The sequence below is a fragment of the Ovis canadensis genome, chromosome 1 (genome assembly GCF_042477335.2).
Source record: "Ovis canadensis isolate MfBH-ARS-UI-01 breed Bighorn chromosome 1, ARS-UI_OviCan_v2, whole genome shotgun sequence".
In the NCBI taxonomy this organism is placed as follows: domain Eukaryota; kingdom Metazoa; phylum Chordata; class Mammalia; order Artiodactyla; family Bovidae; genus Ovis; species Ovis canadensis.
Window position 1 is genome coordinate 220,327,339 of NC_091245.1, and position 19,796 is coordinate 220,347,134.

The window sequence follows — 19,796 nt, forward strand, 5'->3', positions numbered from 1 at the left end:
TCACCTAGAGCCTGTGCTTCGTAGTAAGAGAAGCCACCGCAATGAAAACTGGCACTCACCACAACTAGAGAAGGCCACGCAAAGCAGCAAAGGCCCAGTGCAGCCAAAAATAAGGAAATTAAAATAAAAAGCATCTATAAAAAAGTAGAACAAACTCATTGGTTTCACCCAGGAAATGAAACTACAAACAGGCAGAGTAACTTGTGGCAAAGTCTTTATCTGTTAACTTGGGGTTTCTCGATTCACAGTTGTCTTAAATCTAGAGAGGATAATAATTGCGTTTGTTCTACTGTGTTTTGTTTTTTATTTTAACAGCTGATTATGAACTGGCATGTAAACATTCTTCATAAAGTCAGTAACTCATAAGTTTTCAACAAAACTTAGGTCTATTTGTATATATGATCCAAAAATCAGTTAGAACATATATACCAAGCAGTATTTTCTGAAAAAACATTATACTTAATGCAGTATCTATACACCTGTAAGGGGACATTAAATTTTTCTTATTTTTCAGCTCTCCATAGATTTGTATTTCCCTTCCAACAGAAAAGTTGCTTTTCAGTTCCTGTTCAGAATTATCTTTTATCCCTTTTACTCTAGCAGTATATGTGAAAATTAGGTATGTGGGATAGGATTTTTATGGAGTTTTTCAGTCTTGTAATACATGTGTACAATTGTGTATTTGTTCCTGGAAATAAGCAAATCAGTATTTACTGCTGACTTTTAGTTTTTAATGAGGGATTGTGTGACTTTAAATAGGTTTTCTAGTACAGTTTATCCTGGTGGATTATTTGGTGGAACAAGGTTAATTTATGGATATAATATTGCTGTGATAAATAAGCTATATAGTAATATTAATTACATCAAAGTTACTAGGTGTGAACCATTAGCTTTTCCTTTTCTGACACTACCAGTTATCACTGCACTGTTTCATTAGTGGAAATTTTTATCTGTTTATCTTTGGCTGTGCTGGTTCTTCATTGCTGCCTGTGGGCTTCCTCTAGTTGTGGCGAGTGGGGGCTACTCTTTGTTGTGTTACAAGGACTTCTCTTTGCAGTGGCTTCTCATGTTGCAGAGCATTGACTAAGATGCTCAGGCTCAGCAGTTGTGGTGCACAGGCTTAGTTGCCCTGCAGCATGTGGGGTCTTTCTGGGCCAGGGGTCAAACCTGTGTCCCCAGCAATGGCAGGTGGATTTTTAACCACTGGACCACCAAAGAAGTCTCTGAAATTTTTATTCAATAGGGATTTTTCTTCTGTACCTAACTGGGCTATGTTTGACCATCTTTGATAGTGATATCAATTCTTTTCATACTTAATGGTGGAGAGGAGTTACCATAGGAGTTAAAAGCATTGTCTCTGTTAGTAACCCAGGTCCACTACTTACTAGCTACATGTCTTTAGGCAAGTTAATCTTTTTTTTTTTTTCTCCACATCTATAAATGGAGATAATAACAGTACTTACCCATAGGCTTGGAGAAGGAAATGGCAACCCACTCCAGTATTCTTGCTTGGAGAATCCCAGGGACAGAGGAGCCCAGTGGGCTGCCGTCTATGGGGTCGCACAGAGTCAGACATGACTGAAGTGACTTAGCAGCAGCAGCAGCAGCACCCGTAGGCTAGCTAGGATTAAATGTGTTACAACGTGTAAAGACATTTATACATGTAAGTGCTGGCACATAAGTGCTCAGTAAATAGTGGTATTATCTTTACCACATGCCCCTTTTTTGTTGTTGTTGTTACTTCTCTCAGCCATCTTGTACTCACTGGTATTCCTGGCTATCACCTGGTTCCATCTCTCCACTTTGGTACAGCTTAGTAAAGGTTCAGTGCTAACAAATGGGTAGGTAAAGTCTCTGTCGTAGGCTATGGATCTGTCTTACTGTGGTCCTCGGAGCTTGCCTGGGAAAAATCAGAGTGAACTAGCCCAGCATTTTGCAATTGCCTGGTACTGCAGTGTTCCTACAAACTGATATGTACAGTGTCATTGAAGATTTGTTAAAAATAGCAACAGCAGAGAACATTTGTGCATGGTTGTGGATTACTTGAAATAAAGGTAATGCCCTGTATAGTTCATTATAATTTCTATTTATTCTATCAATTTCATGATCTTTTTTTCGTAAGCATATTCTCCCCTCCCTAGTACCATTTGGAATATATGAATAGAAACACAGGAAATTTAATAACTGTAGCTTAAAATTTTAAAAAATTTAAAAATAATTATTCTAAAGTTGACATTCTAAAACATTTTCATGTCTTATGGGACAGTTCTTTTTAACCAAAGTTGGAATGCTAACTTTGAGCAAGTTGTTGCCTTCCGCTGTAAATGGGGATAGTAGTACATATCTCATGAGGTTATTGTGGAGATTCCCAGGTAGTGCTACTGGTAAGGAACCCACCTGCCGCTGCAGGAGACACAAGAGGTACAGGTTCGATCCCTGGCTTGGGAAGATCCCCTGGAGGAGGAAATGGCAACCCACTCTGGTATTCTTAGCTGGAGAATCCCATGGACAGAGAAGCCTGGTGGGCTACAGTCCATAGGGTCTCAAAGAGCCAGATACTATTGAAGCGAATTAGCATGAATTGTGGAGAGAGGAGATAATAAATATAAGGGTCTCAGAATTTTGTTTTAAAACATAAGACATTAAACTGTTACTGTTATTAATGTTCTCCAGTTTTCTTTCATATTTGCCTGGGCAGAATGGTACAGATTTAAAAAGTGACTTTTTTTTTTTTCTTCCCCAGAGCAAGTAGAATTACCTGCAGTGGCATCAGTCAGTGCTTCAGTAATTAAATCTCCTTCAGATCCTTCACATGTTTCTGTTCCTCCACCTCCGCTCTTACTTCCAGCTGCTACCACAAGAAGTAATAGTACATCTATGCCCAGTAGCGTACCTAGTGTTGAAAACAAACCTCCACAGGCTATTGTAAAGCCACAGATCTTGACCCATGTTATTGAAGGTTTTGTGATTCAGGAGGGATTGGAGCCATTTCCTGTAAGTAGCAAGCAAATTTGCATTTTCAAAATTATTCACGTAGCATAATTTTAAAATGTATGATCTATTGGTCTCTAATGTATTTTCTCTAATAAAAAACTTCAAAAGTTATTAATCTCCCTGGAGAGGGAAATGGCAGTGCACTCCAGTATTCTTGCCTGGGAAATCCCATGGACAGAGAAGCCTGGAGGGCCACAGACCATGGGGTCAAAAAAAAAAAGAATTTCTTTCTGTCTATTCTTTGTATATTTCCATATATATCAATAGTTCAAGAATTTTATGCTAGCTATGTAGATGTGTAAGGTGGAAGCAAACAGTTTCAGGGTATAAAGATATTAGTTAAATAATTTTTAGAGAAGGCAATTAGATGTTCACTCTGAAGGAAACTTTCAATTTTTCCCCTTTAAGGGGATTGAAATGACACCAGAAGTGTATTATTTTCTTTTAAAAGGTGTTTCTTGTATAATGTGATACTTGAGAACTTTAATTTGGATACAGGAAATAGTAACTTCCAATGATCTTACACATCGGAAGTTATCCAGTTGATGGTTTTTAATTAGCAAATATATTTTCTCATTATTTTTTAAATCTAAGGCTTCAATCAGATTTTATAAATGCTTCAAAATGTACACATCAGAATTGAGATGCTGTATCCTATCACTAAAAGTAATTTGATTTGAGACTAGCTATACGTTACAGCTACGTTAGCTACATTACATGTTGTGTTTAGAAATGAACATTTTTCCTTAGGAAATATACCAAGACAAATGGCCAAAATCAAAGCCCCAAACAAAGACACGAGAAAACAAAATTATGTATTTTGAAGCCCTTTGAAGCATCTGATTTTTCAGATTCATAGGTAGGGTATTATGACTGCACAGTGATAGTTGACTACAGCCAGTTGCCTTTGTTTTCAGTTTACTGTGTGTAGGATCTAAGAACCAAACTGGGATCTAAGAACCTCTGATATAATGAGTGGAGAAACAGTCTCTTCTCCCTGGTCTCAGAGATTGGATCCTGGCTCTGCCATATGCTGAATGTGTAACCTTTGTCAGGCCACTCAACCTTTTTGAAATTCATTTGCTCATACAGCAAATGGAGATGATACTTTGCTCTTATGGTTACTGTGAAGACTAAATGTGTGTAACTGTTCTATGTAGTAATATGTATTATTTTTTCACTGAAAATTTGGAAAATGTACAGAGCAAATAGTAATACCACAAAATGTATTTTAATATATATATTTTCGTATGATCAGGACTATAATTGTATATGTAGTTCAGATTCCCTTTTTTTTAATTAAAAAAAATTTTTTTGACCACACCTTTCTTCTTACCTCTTGTGAGATCTTAGTTCCCCAACCAGAGACTGAACTTAGGTCCTTGGCATTGAAAGTGCAGGATCCTAACCACTGGACTGCCAGGGAATTCCTTACAGATCAGCTTCTTTTGCTTAGTATAGCTTGAATATTTATTTTCTCATTTGATTAATAGTACTTTGGAAACCTTTTGAAAGGTTACCTAATATTTCACTTTCTGGACAGTCATAATTTATATAATCCTTCAATTACAGTTGCTCCTTCCCCCCCACTTCCCGCCCCAAATATCCACAGGTTTCACACTGGGGAGTCAACCCAATTGTAGATCAAGAATCTAGAAAAAAAAGAAATCTAGAAAATTCCAAATAGTAAAACTTGAATTGATTATGCGCAGGCAGCTATTTACTTCATATTTACATTGTTTTTGATATTATCAGTAATCTAGAGATGATTTAAAGGGCTTCCCTGTGACTCAAGTGGTAAAGAATTTGCCTGCAATGCAGGGGACTTGGGTTCAATCCCTGGGTTGGAAAGATCCCTTGGAGAAGGAAATGGCAACCCATTCCAGTATTCTTGCTGATTTAAACCACACAGCAGAATGCATAGGTTATATGCAAATAACGCTCCATTTATACATAAGGGACTTGAGCATCGGTGTTTTTTTGCACCCTGTCGAATCCTGGAATCAATCCCCTGCAGATACTGAGGGACATCTATACTGTTGGACATTTAGGTTTCCATTTTTTTTGCTGTTCAAAGGAATATTCTTGTATGTAAATTATCCACATTTGAAATATTATTTCTTTAGCATAAATTCCCAGAAGTATAGGTGTTAGATCACATTACATATGTATTCATAAGACTCTTGATATATATTGGCAAATCATTTTCTGGAAGAGTATTTAAATTTATTCATATACCCTAAGTGTATACTCTCATCAGCACTCAATAGTGGTTTTTTCAGCAATAATTTCCACTATTTTTATTTGAGACATAATTACATATACAAACTGAAATAAACGCAATTTAAAAGGTTATGGGTTGAGAATTCCCTGGTGATCCAGTGGCTAGGACTTGGTGCTTTCACTGCAGGGGCGTTCAATCCCTGCAAGCAAGGCCCAATAAAAAGTTTATGGGTGATTATTCTCCAGGGTAACATGTAAAAAGTTCCAATAAGCTGCTGTTCACTATGTATGAAAAAAATGATGGAGACTTGACCAACATTCTCAAATAGAATCAAAGGTTCTCTTTTTTAAGATTAGCTGAGGGTTCACTAGTAAAAAACAAAATACTTTTGTTGTAGATTATTTTTGCTGAAAGCATTTCTAAAGTAAGTAGTTTTCATGACTTAAATTGGTGTACTGAACATAAGTGACTATATTTTTGTTGATTTTGGATGTTAATGTTTGAGGAATTTTCCATTTCTATTTGTGAATAAAATAGGTTACTTAACTAGGAGTCAGGAGACTTAAGTTCTAGTCCTGTTTCTGCTGTTACCAAGAAATCACCTGCACACTTTGAATATTAGTTCCCTTATCTTAAAATATAGTAATGATCTATCCAGAGGAAAGAATCCTATAAATAAAAAGTTTTGTACATGAAAAATCAATCTTAAAGGTTGTTGCAGAAGAAGGTAAAGGTAATTATAATCACAATTTATTACTGATTTTTTTAAAAGATTTTTTTTAGCCTACCCACCTAAACAAAGACCCTTGGTTCCATTTGACTGAAACTTTGGTCATACTGCTCATGAGCTGTGATATAAAGTGTTTAGGCAACCTGAACATAACCTTTTCTCAAGAAATAAATGAATGGATCTGATTATTGTACAAGTAAATTATCACAGATGCTATTAATTTCAAGAGACTTTTAAACTAAATTATTTCTGAAGGTCTTTAAAAAGATCATTTCATTTTGTTCTGTCTTTTAAAGGTGAGTCGTTCATCTTTGCTTATTGAACAGCCTGTGAAAAGAAGGCCTGTTTTGGATAATCAGGTGATAAATTCTGTGTGTGTTCAGCCAGAGCTACAGAATAATGCAAAGCATGCAGATAATTCATCTGACACAGAGATGGAAGACATGATTGCTGAAGGTTTGTGGATTTTTGTTTAAGATACTCTTTAACTTTGGCATTTATTACTTGAATCAGAACATGGATTTTTATCATACACAGATTTTTTCCTTGGAAGTATTTACTTTTATTCTCATATAATGCATTATTTGACTAAAATAATGGGAACTCGAACCAGACTCTTAATGACCATTTAATTAAAATAACAAGATTGGTGTTAATTTTTATAATACCAGTTTGACCTTTGAAGGAGTGTGAGTGGGAAAATTTCTGTTATGTATGAAACCAGTTCAAAATTTTAGGATCAAAACAACCAATCTTCTTCTTTAAATAGACTTTATTAAATGACTATTTTACTGAGCTTGTTTAAAAATTTAGAGCTTCCAGGTTGTTTGGTTTTAGATTTTATGTATTCTTATGTTTGATATCAGGTGGGTATTAACAGTTGTGTTAAGTCTTCAATCAAAAGATGATTAAATTTGTTCAAGGAGGAAAATACCATTAAATCTTCTTAGTGTCAAAGAATCTTTTTTTTTAATAGGCCTTGTTCTACCAGTGAATATTTCATTAAAGTGGTATGCAAAATGACTTCAGGAAAACAAACACAAATGCAAAAATGATGTTTTTTATTGATTCTGATCATGGCTCTGCAGTAGATACTGTTGAATTAAATAGCATGTAGTATGGTCGGGGCTCTACAATTGTGAATTAACATCTGTGTCTAAGTAATTATCCTCAATATATTAGTGTATTTCATCTAAATTTATTCACTTTGTAAATGTTTACTGAATATGTACTGTGCGCCTGTACTTTGCTAAATTAAGTGAAATAGCATGCTCGTAAGCAAAATAGATACTGACTTGGCTCACAGTTTTCCTGATTAAGAGGAAGGCATCTCTGTCATTATTGGTAACATATGGACTGTTGCAATGTATTTATCACTGTTTTACTTGTTATTTGAATAGCAAAGAACTGATAGTAGTGTAAAATTTTTTACTGCTAACTTATGTTGAGTTCAGTTTGATTATTTTAATTTAAAAGAATGTTAAATGTGAAAACTTCAAACATACTTAAAATTAGAGCTGTATAATGAATCTCAGCTCACCCAGACTCAATATTATTACCCAGTTTTAAACATTATTTTGCGAAGTTAGCTTCATGCAGCCCTTTGTTTTTTCCCCCTACATTCCCCGTTCTTTTTCTCTATTGCTTTTTCTCTTTCCCTTTTCTTCCTCTGTTTAAAAACAAATCATAGTTCTTGTTTTTTACTAGTACATACTTCAGTGTGCATCTATAAAATGTACATTTTAATGCTGTGTTACCCAAAACAATGTTAATAATAATTCTTTGTCATCTAGTACCTGGTTCATATTCAAATTTCCTCAATTGTATAATTACTTAAATAGTGTAAATGTCCTTTTATAGTTATTTTGTTTAAATCAGGGTTCAGAAAGTGCCCGGTGGTGGTTTAGGAGTAAAGAGGTAATCACTCAGTTGTGTCCGACTCATTGCAACCCCATGGACTGTCTGTCCAGACTCTTCCGTCCATGGGATAATCCAGGCAAGAATATTGCAGTGGTTGCCATTCCCTTCTCCAGGGGATCTTCTACACCCAGGGACTGAAACTGGGTTTCCTGTGTCACAGGCAGGATTCTCTACCAACTGACACCAGGGAAGCCTTTTGTTGTTCGGAATTTAATTTCATTTAATTCCTAAGTACTTGTTTTTATTATAGTTATGCATACTATTTATTTGAGAATTTTTCATTTGAGGTGAAGAGTAGTAAAGACAAATGTACAGGGATTTTTTTTTCTTGCCTATGTAAGTGTATAAACAAAAGTTTTCTAGGTTAATAAGCTATATAATGTGCCCTCTTACGTGCGCATATTGGAGAAAAATGGAAAACTGCCTAGGAAACTTCACAGTATACTTTGTGATGCTCATGGTTTATAATATAATATGTATAAAACATACGGTGGACTGTGCTAGAACGTCAAGGAGCTTTTGATCTAGTTCAGTTCAGTCGCTCAGTCGTGTCTGACTCTTTGTGACCCCATGAATCGCAGCACGCCAGGCCTCCCTGTCCATCACCAACTCCCGGATTTCACTCAGACTCACGTCCATCGAGTCAGTGATGCCATCCAGCCGTCTCATCCTCGGTCATCCCCTTCTCCTCCTGCCCCCAATCCCTCCCAGCATCAGAGTCTTTTCCAATGAGTCAACTCTTCGCATAAGGTGGCCAAAGTACTGGAGTTTCAGCTTTAGCATCATTCCTTCCAGAGAAATCCCAGGACTGATCTCCTTCAGAATGGACTGGTTGGATCTGCATGCAGTCGACCTAGTAGGAAGTAGCAATCTCTACAACAGAAAGATAACTAAGAAGCAGCATATGCTAGGTATTAAGTGAATTATATAGACAGTAAGAACATGGCACTTTAAAGCTGGATGATGATAATGCCAGACTGGTGAGTTTTCTGTGAAGAGGGGGTTTGATTTGGGTCTTGGATGATAAAGCATAGATTTAAGATAACAGAAAGAACCTCTCAGGTTAGCATACCACGAATAAATGCACAGAAGATGTGCAAGTGCTCAGTAACTTCAGGAGGGGGCAGTGAAGAGTAGGCAGTTGGGTTAGAGAAGATAGTGGGCAGTAAGGCAGAGTCAGATTCTAGCGTACCTTGAGATTCGATTATGGAGTTAGGAGTTATTTTGCTGTCAAGAGGATGGTTACTGAAAATTTTTAGGCAGGTGACATGAAAAAATGTTTTTGAAACTGCTGGTCATGTTGGATGAATAGTAGAGGTTTGGCATATAATTGATACTTGTAGTCACGGTGGGAAGGGAAAGGAAAGAACTGATGGCAGACAAGGCAAAGGGTAGTTTTAATGAACAGGATACCAGAATAAGGAAAAGGAAGGTTTAAAGATGATTAATCTTTGCGATGAATAATGAATAAGCCATAGAAATCTAGTGCACAGTATAGTGACTATTGACAATATTGTACTATAATCATCAGTCTAACTTAAGCTAAAACTTAATTATCCCAGTGACTAAAAAGATAAAAACGTAATGTGATAGAAATGTTCAGAATTTCTGCTGAGGCAGTCATTTGTATAAATGTATCAAATTAACGCCTTGTACACCTTAAGTTTACACAGTATTATATGTTAACTGTGGATAAAAAAAGATGAATCTATTTCATAGTGGAGATACATTTACTGAAAATGTATCCGTTTTTAAAATACTTCATAATTTCCCACGGTAATTTTATTAAGTATTTCTGATGGGAAGTACTAGAGGGTGAAATGGTGGGATCATTTATTTAGTGGCTTTGGCTTTACGAGTGTATGCTGTTTAATTCAGTATAAAGAACTTAATGTAATGATTATTCTTTTTTTTAAAGGATAAACTGTATCTCTGTTTGGACTGGTTGTATAACCAGAATCTCCATCTAAAATGTGATTTATCGAAATGTCTGATGTCGTCCCTGGTAAATCATCATGCTGATGATGGTTTCTGTCTCATTGCCCTCTTACTGCTGATCATCAGATGATCTCAAGTCTTCAGGAAAATTGAAAAGTAATTCCTCTTTGCACAAAAAAAATTGGGGATCTTTATTAGTTAGGATATATGTTTGGCCACTCCATTAGACACCCAGAGTAATACCTGGTTAAATAAGAAGTTTCATTTTCTCTGACATAGTGTAAAGGTAAGCAGTGCAGGGCTCCATTTTGTTGGGCACGTAAGCTGTCAGTGTCTCATGGCCCTGCCATCCCTGGAGTGTTGCTCTCATTTCCAAGATAGCTAATCTTCATGATCACATTCTCATCAGTAAGATAGGGCATCACCTGGAATTTGGTCAGAAATTGGCCACACATAGGGCAGCAGTTGTACTTTTTATTCTCAGTGGCTATATTCCTAGCTAAAAGTTAGGCTTTTGTTACTGGGGGAGAAAAGTGAAGAGCTGATACTAGGGAATTGCCAGCTGTTTCTGTATAGAATCCCATCTTTATTATCTCAAGCAGTAGTTTTTTAAAACTTACTTGGCTCTGTAATTTTTTATCTACAAATGTGAAAAAGTAGCCTTGGTAACATTCCCAAATTTGTTGAAATTCTGACCAAAATTAGAACTGGACTTCTTTGAATCTGTTAATGTTCCTCTCATCTTTATGAGAAATAAAACTGATGAAACTTTTTGTCAAGTTGTTAACCCTTAGACCATACCTGTTTGGGATCTTGCATCTCTCCTCAGCAAAAACATTTCCTTCTCCTTCATAAGGTTGTCTAACCTGTTATCAAGTGTTGCATATTTTTATGTTAATTAATTAAAGGTTTTGAAATAAAGCTTTCAGTAGAGTCAAAATGAAACAGCCCAAAGAATGGGCTCTTTGGGGCTGGATTGGTGGTCAGATGAGAGGTTCTATATCCAGTACAGGCTTTTCAAGGTCAGATCTGGTTATAGGCATGACAAACTAGAAACAATACTCCTGGAAGTTATGACACTCGGTCCCAGGAACGTGTTGTGGGGCAGAGCTGTGTGAAAGCCATCTCTGGGTCATTGGAAGAAACAGCTTTTACTTGACTTGGTTTGAGACTCTTTGTTCCTCATTGGCACTAAACAGATGAGTTGCTTATGAAGATAGTCCTGAGAATTTCTTTGAGATGATCATTTGCTAGTTTATGACTTGATTGGTCATGACAGTGTCTTTGGATGTCCCTTGACACTTCAAATATTTCACAGTGTGTTTTTGCTGCCTTCACTTAATTTAGCATTTTGCCATTTGCTTCTCCAGTAACACTGGGATAAAACGATCCTTGAACGTATGAGTGCATGTTCATGTCTACATTTCAGAGTCCCTTTCTTCATCTTAACAAGTCTTGGTTAAGTGAATAACATAGAAAAGCACATAAAGAGCTCATAGCTAAAAGCTTTAGTTAGAGTTCTTTTTTTTGGTATATTTTATGACTCAGCATAGGAATTATGCTGATGCATGAAAATAGTAAAATATGGTGATTTAAAGAATTAAACAGTTTTCACTGAAGTGTTTGCTTGTTATAGGTCTTGGTACTGCTGATTCTTACGTGGAATATAGGAAGTGGACCTGTCACTTTTTTATGCTTGATACGTTAGGCATTCATGTAATCTTCACTGCATTTCTTTGGGGAAGGTATCATAAGCCCCGTTTTACAGATGAGAAAACTGTGGGTCTTAAAGATTAAGTTGCTTGTTTATAGGTGACTGCTGCTGGATACTTGAGGATGTAGGTGGGAAGTTTCTTTAGGTCCTGTGGTATGACTCGAAGAAAGTTATGGATACAGAGGTAGAGGAAGGACATTCTTAATTAACAGAGAGCACCCTGACAAAAAAGAGCAGAGGTTAGAAATATAAAACTATTGATGATTTTGAAGATAAATGTAAATTATTTTAATATAACTAAAAGGGACTTTTATAATTAGATAAATCTTTATATATTCTGTTGTACACTGTAGATCTTAGAGAGTGTTAACTATTTTAAATGCTTCTCTGAAATCAGACGTCAAAGTCTTTTTGGAGTCCTCATTTTCTCCAGGTAGAATTGTGTTCTTTGCTATGTATATTATACATAGCACAATGTATCAAAATTCATATACTACGTAATACTTTTTGGAAGGTAGTAACTTTATTTGCACATTTTAGGTAGGTTGGATTCTTTGCAAATGAACCTTCAAAAAGGTATTATTTATTTATATAGAGAAAACTCGGTAAGATTTTTATGCAGGAGCTAGAGGAAATTGGTGGAAGTGGTTGTTTTGGGGGGCTTTGCCTTGCCAAAGTGGCTGTGGATTGAAAAGTTAAGACCATTCCTTTTAAGTCTCCTGTAGGGTCTGAACACTAGCAGCATCTGACCAAAGTAGAAGCTAAACGAAAATTTGCCACAATTAAGTTTTTGGAATTTTTTTCGTTGTTTTTTTCTTTTTTAGAGACATTAGAAGAAATGGACAGTGAGTTGCTCAAGTGTGAATTCTGTGGAAAGATGGGGTATGCTAATGAATTTCTTCGGTCAAAACGATTCTGCACTATGTCATGTGCCAAAAGGTATTTCTGTTCTCAAGTTTCCTAGAGTATAAGCTAAAAACTGCTGTAACAAAACTAAAAAACGTGCAGAGTTTACCATTAGTCACAATTAGGTACTGTAGAAGAATAATGTCAAATAGACGTTATCTGGAGCTACTTTGCTATTTAGTTGTTAAATTTAACTTGGCGAAAACTGTATTCATAACACATATAGCATAATCTAATGACATATAGCATAATCTGATATTGAAGTAGCAATCTCCAGGTGGTAAGAATATGGTTAGGAGAATCCCTCCTGTGAATACACTGCTAGTCCTTTGTTTTAACAATATTGAAATACCTGGATTTACTTTGTTATATTTTAAAATGTTCCATTGCTTTTAACCATATCCTGTTTACTTTAGGGTTTTAAGTGGGACATCTGTAGCATAAATTCTCCACATTGTTATATTACTTGATAACAAAAATGCCTGTCTTTTCTAAAGGTTTTTCCAGTAATATTATAGGTAAATAGTACTACTGTCAAAAAGCCTTTTTAGTATCTTCATTGATCTAGTCACAAATTTAGTTTAAAGAAAGCCTGTCTAATTCTGTTAATAAATCCTAATACAGGTATTTCCCACTGAAGGTAAAGTGTGTGCACAGTTTATTTTGAACTTTGTTCTGTATTCCAAAAGTTATTTTCTCGAAGAATTTAAGATCTTAAAGATACATCTTGGGAATTTCTTCGGAGAAGGCAATGGTAACCCACTCCAGTATCCTTGCCTGGAAAATCCCATGGATGGAGGAGCCTGGTGGGCTACAGTCCATGGGGTCGCAAAGAGTCAGACACAACTGAGCGACTTCACTTTCACTTTTCACTTTCATGCATTGGAGAAGGAAATGGCAACCCACTCCAGTGTTCTTGCCTGGAGAATCCCAGGGACGGTGGAGCCTGGTGCACTGCCGTCTATGGGGTCGCACAGAGTCGGACACAACTGAAGCGACTTAGCAGCAGCAGCAGGGAATTTCTTGCTCCCTAAATCATTATTTAGTATGGTGCACCTAAAATATATTTAGTAAAACTTAAATAAGCAGAAGTATTTTCTTCTGAAAATGGGTTAATGGTTTTTCATTTGTCAATCTGTTATTCAGATATTCTTTCATGTTATTTTGATAGTCCTAATCAAATTTTGTAACTCCTATTTTGTTTGCATATACCACAAGAAAGAATAGTGGCTCTCTGATTCAAAGGGATGAAAAACTGAGAGGAGGATTGCCTTTCAGAATATTTTAAACTTCTTAACTATTCAGAAATATTTCAGGACAGTTAACACACTACCATCACTCTTCTCCCAGAGGTGATTGTTGAGTTGTCAGGTAGTATACCTTTAGGTGGAGCTCTTTAGGGGCTTAGAGGTCCTAAGGTAGGAAAATACAGTGGAGAGAAGAGTAAGGAGGGGAGGATAAGTTAGGTCAGGTAAGAAATGCTGTTTACATGTATGCCTAGCTATCTTTTTTCGCTATCTCAGTATTTAGGGACTAAATAGCAAATGTAAAGTTAGTCTCCCTTCTCTCTTCTTTAGTCAGTTGGGAAAGAAGTTTGTTAGTTGATGTAAATGCAAATCAGAAACCTTTAGAGCTGAGCCCACAGATGAGCATATTGAACACAGGAGGAGCTTGTTTAATTGTTTCAGGGTAAAATGAAGTGACCATCAGGACACTCTTTTCTTTTTTATATTTTTAGGGGAAAAATAGCCTATTTACTCTCATAGTACTTCTTACTTCCACCTCATTGATATTTTCATAAACATAAGTGAGGGACTTTTCTTTTGGTAAAACAGTTTTCAATAGCAAAGTTAACTGGGATTTATTCTTGTCATTTCCCTGAAAAATCATCTTAGAGCAAAAGAGTTTCAAAAAGAACTTTGAAAATAAGAAATTACAACAGCAATTTTATGTGTAAAAAAAGAGGAACTATGAAATTTGCTTATTAGATGATCTCTTTTCACTCTTCTTTCTAGGGAAGGAGTCAGAGGACTATACCCAGGCTGAGTCCTTTCTGTAGCCTGTTTTTGTATGGCCCCTGAACTAAGGATAGTATTTAAATTTTTAGGTGGTTGAAAAAGAATCAGAAGACTATTTTGTGACACATGAAAATTAATAAAATTCAGTTTAACTGTCACTGTATGTAATGTATCGCTCATTCTGACTGAGCGTGTGTGTGACTGCATGGACTGTAGCTCGCCAGGCTCCACCATGGGACTTCCCAGGCAAGAATATTGGAGTGGGTAGCCATGCCTTTCTCCAGGCAGTCTTCCCCACCCAGAGATTAAACCCAGTTCTCCTGCATTGCAGGCAGATTCTTTACCATCTGAGCCACCAGGAAGGCCCCAAGTGTCACTGAGTAAAGTTTTACGGGAACACATCTATTCTCATTCATTACTGTCTGTGGCTGCTTTTATGTTACAATCACAGAGTTGAATAGTTGTGGCAGAACCTTTGTGTGGCCTACAAAGTCTAAAACATTTAATATCTGGCCCTTTATAGAAAAAGTTGCCCAGCCCCTGTTTAGGGCATTGGAACCCAATACATGGCAAAAGATTGTCTTTTGGGTGGGGGGGCACACTGCATAACATGCAGGATCTTAGTTCCCCAACCAGGGATTGAACCTGCACCCTTTGCAGTGAAATGTGGATTTTTAACCATTGGACCTCCAGTAAAGTCCCAGTAAACTGTCATCATGCCTTAGAAAGTGAAAGTGTTATTTGCTCGGCCATGTCTGACTCATTGCAGCCCTGTGGACTGTAGCCTGCCAGGGTCCTCTGTCCATGGAATTCTCCAGGCAAGAATACTGGAGTGAGTTGCCATTCCCTTCTCCAAGGGAAGCTTCCCAACCCAGGGATCAAACCCGTGTCTCCTGGATTGCCGGCAGACTCTACCATCTGAGCCACCAGGGCCTTATAAAGATTGATGTTAAAAAAAGTCATGAGTGCTCACTTTGACAATACATATGCTAAAATTAGAACGCTATAGAGAAGATTAGCATGGTCCCTGCATAAAATGATAGGCAAATTAATAAATGTTCCACATTTAAAAATATGTATATATTAAAATATACACTTAAAAATATTAGTCTGTTTTGATAAAAATGATCTTCCAGCCAGTTTTTTTAAAGAAAAAATAAATTCATTGGCTGTGCTAGGTCCTCATGGCTGCACGAGGGCTTTCTTTAGTTTGGAGAGCAGGGGCTACTCTAGTTGCAGTGTGTGAGGTTCTCATTGTGGTGGCTTCTTTTGTTGAGGAGCACAGGCTTACGTGTATGTGGATGTCAGTAGTTGTGGTGCACACTTAGCTGCTCTGCAGCACGTGGAGTCTCCCTGGGCATGTGGAGTCTTCCCAGGCCGGGGATCACCCTGTGTCCCTGCGTTGACAGGCAGATTCCCAACTACTAGTCCACCAGGGAGGTCCTTTTCCAGCCAGTTTTAAGGATTGAACTATATCTGAATTGCCTGAATTCCTAAGAACCATGAATTCCATGTATAACTTTGATAACTCAACTTTACCTTTCTGTCTTTGATTTTAGTTATATTTGACAAATATTTTACTAGCCATTTGAGATTTCCTCTTCTCTACTATATTAATCTCTTAAAAAAAAATCTCTTCAGAAATGGTTACCCAAGAAAATAACCATTTGAATGATCATCTAAATAGTTAACTAATAATTTCTTCTTCTCCTGGAACCTTGAATTATTTTGCAGCTGTAAAAATGAGTTATTGTTTGTATTTTGCAGAAAGTTTCCCACTATCATGCTGTTATTAGGAGATATCAGTACCTTGTTATAGGCGTCCAGTATTATATTGAGAGCTATATTATATATAACGAGGCCATTTTTTTTTTTACTATTAGCATAATAAATTTACTGAACACTGTGCTTTACTTTCTGAGGTATTATAATCCATAATGAAATAAATGGCATTTACTGATTCACAACTGCACTTTAATTAAGGTCATAATTACTAAGTGGAGCATCCCACACATCATTTAATATTTTTTTTCTTACTTGAATTTCTTAGGTACAATGTTAGCTGTTCTAAAAAATTTGCACTTAGTCGTTGGAATCGTAAGCCTGATAATCAAGGTCTCGGGCATCGTGGCCGTCGTCCAAGTGGCCCGGATGGGGCAGCAAGAGAACACATCCTTAGGCAGGTCTGTAGAAACCTTGATTCAATGTGCAATACCCTTTTCAGAAAGACAAGGAAAGTGCAGTGCTGTATTTTACTTGTACTACATTTTCCAGCTTCCAATTACTTATCCATCTGCAGAAGAAGACTTGGCTTCTCACGAAGATGCTGTGCCATCTGCTATGACAACACGCCTGCGCAGGCAGAGTGAGCGGGAAAGAGAGCGTGAGCTTCGGGACGTGAGGATGAGGAAGATGCCTGAAAACAGCGGCCTGCTGCCAGTGGCACAAACAGAGCCGTCTATATGGACAGTTGATGACGTCTGGGCCTTCATCCACTCTTTGCCCGGTATGTGATTGGCCACTTTGACCTTGATTTTTGCCTTGTGCACACACCGAGGAATGACATTAGATCCATCCACCCCTGTTGCACAAAAGGGCTAGAGAAGTTCTGTGTATATATACTCATTAAATGGCATTTGCTATTGAAATGTGATCTGTTTCCTCTTGCTTATTCCCTCAGCACAACTGGGTATTTTCTCATACCCCCCAAGTCGATAAAAACTGACTAGTCCTGCTTCTGCTGTGACACCTCAGCCGGTGAAGATATTAAAGGTGCTCTCTTCTCTTCAGTCTGATTTCTCTCGAGAGGTCAGTAGAGAGATTGAGTCAGACACTTCTTCCCTTCTGCTCTTCCAGTTTTCTAGTCTACCAATATTTCCTCCTCATTTCCTAATTTAACCTTTTTTAAGTGAAATAACACAGATCAAAATTTTTTTTTACATTTTTGAAAGCTAATCAAGACCTTTCAGAGTGTGATAAAATTTTGGTTTCTTTAAAAAAAATTTAAAAAACCAAAAATGTTGTTTCTTTTAAAGGAGGCTGCATTCTTAGATTCTTTGCAGAAAGTTTAAGACATCAAGAACACTTCTGAAATTAAGTAGGCAACTGAAATTCAGTTATGATATTCCATTCCAATATTAAGGGTTACTTTCTTATTTATATTTCCTGCTCTCTCATTTGGTATTCTTTCCATCAGCTTAAGTCGTTATGTTCTTTTATCTTTACTAAACAATAATCTTTTATATCCACTTTCTCTACTGGGCTGGGTACTGAAGACCACCTTTGCCAATGATGAGACCCACACTGCCTCTATATGTTGAGACAGTTTGTATTTTTTTAATCAGCAAATCTTTTATCATTCACTTTAACTTTATGAATGTGGAAAGTAAGATTTTTAAAAACATTTGTTCCATTTTGGGTTTTTGGTGAATCATACCATTTCTCTTGAAACAAGCTTTCCAGAAAAATACATCCCCTTTGAACTTGTCCAGACTTAACTAAAACTAATCCACCTATATTTGGTAATCAGTCTTTCTATGAAGGTGACCACTGTCTCAGAAGCAGACTTATAGCTAAAATCTTACGATTGAAGAAAATATAATCAGAAGTATTCTGCATTTTTTTTAAAAATCTGTTAGCCATTTTACCTTACACAGATGGTTCCTGACTTGTGATGGACAGACTTAAGGAACTTTGGATTTTACGGTGGTACAAAAGTGATATACATTAAGTAGAAAGCGTGCTTCAGATTTTGGATTTTGATCTTTTGCTGTTGATACGAAGCATGATACTCTCTGCAGATTGGGCAGGACAGCTCCATCAGCCGCGCTGTCATGAGGGTGAATAGCTGACGAAACCATGCTTGATTCATGCACTCATTCTGGTTTCTGCTCTCAGTACAGTATTCAGTAACTTCCATGAGATATTCAACACTTTATTATAAAACTGCCTTTATATGTTAGATAACTTTGCCCTACTTACAGTAGGGTATTCTTAATGTTCTGAGGATGTTTAAAGTAGGCTAAGCTAGGCTATGATGTTTGGAAGTTTAGGTGTGTCAAATGCATTTTTGACTTGATGTTTTCAACTTTCAGTGGTTTTATCAGGATGTCAAGTTTGAGGGAGATAAATATACAGAACTCGAGTTTTATTAAATTATTTTTTAATGGCTTATTTTTAAAATGTGAAGTAAGCTTTTTTTTCTATTAAACAAGATATGGTCACTTTTAAAGAAAGATGAAATTGTTTAAAGAAGGGATACATTTTTCCTGGGAAGATTTTTAAGCATGCACCTAGGAAAACTTAGGTGTGATTCAAGTGCTGACCATGTGGGTTTAGAATCTGCTTTAAAAAGCTGATACATTAGAGAATGGTGTGTCTTCACAGGGTGTGGCTTTAACAGTTAATGAAATAAATTTTAAGTTTTACACCAGTCTGTCTTGAGAATTAACATTAACATTGGAACTGTCATCTTTAGACAGTCTCAGTCTTCCAAATGGGATATATGAGCTGTTTGTTAGCCTGATTTCTCATTTGGAGGGGGAAATATTTCTTTTCCTTTGGGGAGGAGGAAAGTAGTTGGCCAAACAGATAACAAATAACAGCTGCTGCTGATTGTTCTATCACTTCATATGCTTTTTTTAGGGCTAGTTTTCTAATTTTCCCCAGCATCTATTTGCGACAAGGCCACTCTTGGCTGCTTTATTAGGACAAAGGCTAACCCTTTTGTTTTGTTCTTCCTTCATTGAATTGAAAAAAATTATTTCTTATAACTTGAGATGCTTGCCTTATTGAGTTAAGACAATTTTGTTGCCAGCCTTTTAGAGAAGATTACATATAAGGTAGACCCAGACTGTTTTATAATTTAGAATTTCTTGGTATTAAGAATGTGCTGAATATAACTACTTTCTTACTGATTAAATGGGAGTATTTCTAAACTGCTTTGATAGGCTGAGTAACAAGCTTATTTGTGTGATTCGTTACATCTTCTTTCTCAGAGTTTTTCTCTGAATAATGCCTGTGGCTTAAGGTAAATCTCAGCCAGAAAAGGCCGTTAGTGTCATTTCTCTGTGTTCATCTGGCCTTTGTAAATCCTTTTGAGCCTCTTTCAGCTCATACCGGGCTGTATTTTATTTTTTCCCCTGAGCTCTTCTCTTGGAATGAATAAACTTGTAAATTTTGTAATCTCTTGCATTTTTGTTTCTTTTCAGTTGAGGCTGGGTCTCCCTCTTTCATCAGGGCACCTGTATTTATTCCTAGAGTTTTCTCTTCTTGTTGTAGTCATCTTGTGAACCATCTTGGTGGGCCCATATTAGAGCTGGTATGCAGACAAGTCTCAGAGCTGTTACCAGA

At 36.7% G+C, this 19,796-nt stretch overlaps 2 protein-coding genes and 1 non-coding gene across 27 annotated transcripts in view; 2 read left to right on the forward strand and 1 right to left on the reverse strand.

Annotated features, from left to right (window-relative positions):
* PHC3 (polyhomeotic homolog 3) overlaps positions 1–19,796 on the forward strand; it is a 72,731-nt gene that overhangs the window by 48,415 nt on the left and 4,520 nt on the right. For 10 of the 23 annotated variants that reach the window (XM_069560413.1, XM_069560420.1, XM_069560422.1 and 7 more), the window contains 5 exons: positions 2,744–2,994; positions 6,245–6,404; positions 12,345–12,459; positions 16,495–16,627; positions 16,719–16,950. In XM_069560413.1, the coding sequence (XP_069416514.1) occupies positions 2,744–2,994; positions 6,245–6,404; positions 12,345–12,459; positions 16,495–16,627; positions 16,719–16,950 (891 nt within the window). Of the gene's footprint in view, positions 1–2,743; positions 2,995–6,244; positions 6,405–12,344; positions 12,460–14,441; positions 14,603–16,494; positions 16,628–16,718; positions 16,951–17,124; positions 17,253–19,796 lie in introns of those variants that run through there. The other 13 variants (XR_011250570.1, XR_011250585.1, XR_011250637.1 and 10 more) reach the window with 4 other exon arrangements.
* Positions 1–19,796, reverse strand: part of GPR160 (G protein-coupled receptor 160) — a 95,677-nt gene that overhangs the window by 3,074 nt on the left and 72,807 nt on the right. Inside the window, exons 5-7 of one of the 3 annotated variants that reach the window (XR_011250654.1) lie at positions 8,502–8,741; positions 2,759–2,992; positions 1,464–1,621 (exon numbers count right to left, since the gene is read on the reverse strand). The gene's annotated coding sequence lies outside the window, so the exon portion shown is untranslated. The remainder of the gene's footprint in view (positions 1–1,463; positions 1,622–2,758; positions 2,993–8,501; positions 8,742–19,796) is intronic. The other 2 variants (XR_011250658.1, XR_011250659.1) reach the window with 2 other exon arrangements.
* LOC138431575 (U6 spliceosomal RNA) lies at positions 15,410–15,514 on the forward strand. Its single transcript, XR_011253736.1, has one exon. It is a non-coding gene; the product is annotated as a U6 spliceosomal RNA (small nuclear RNA).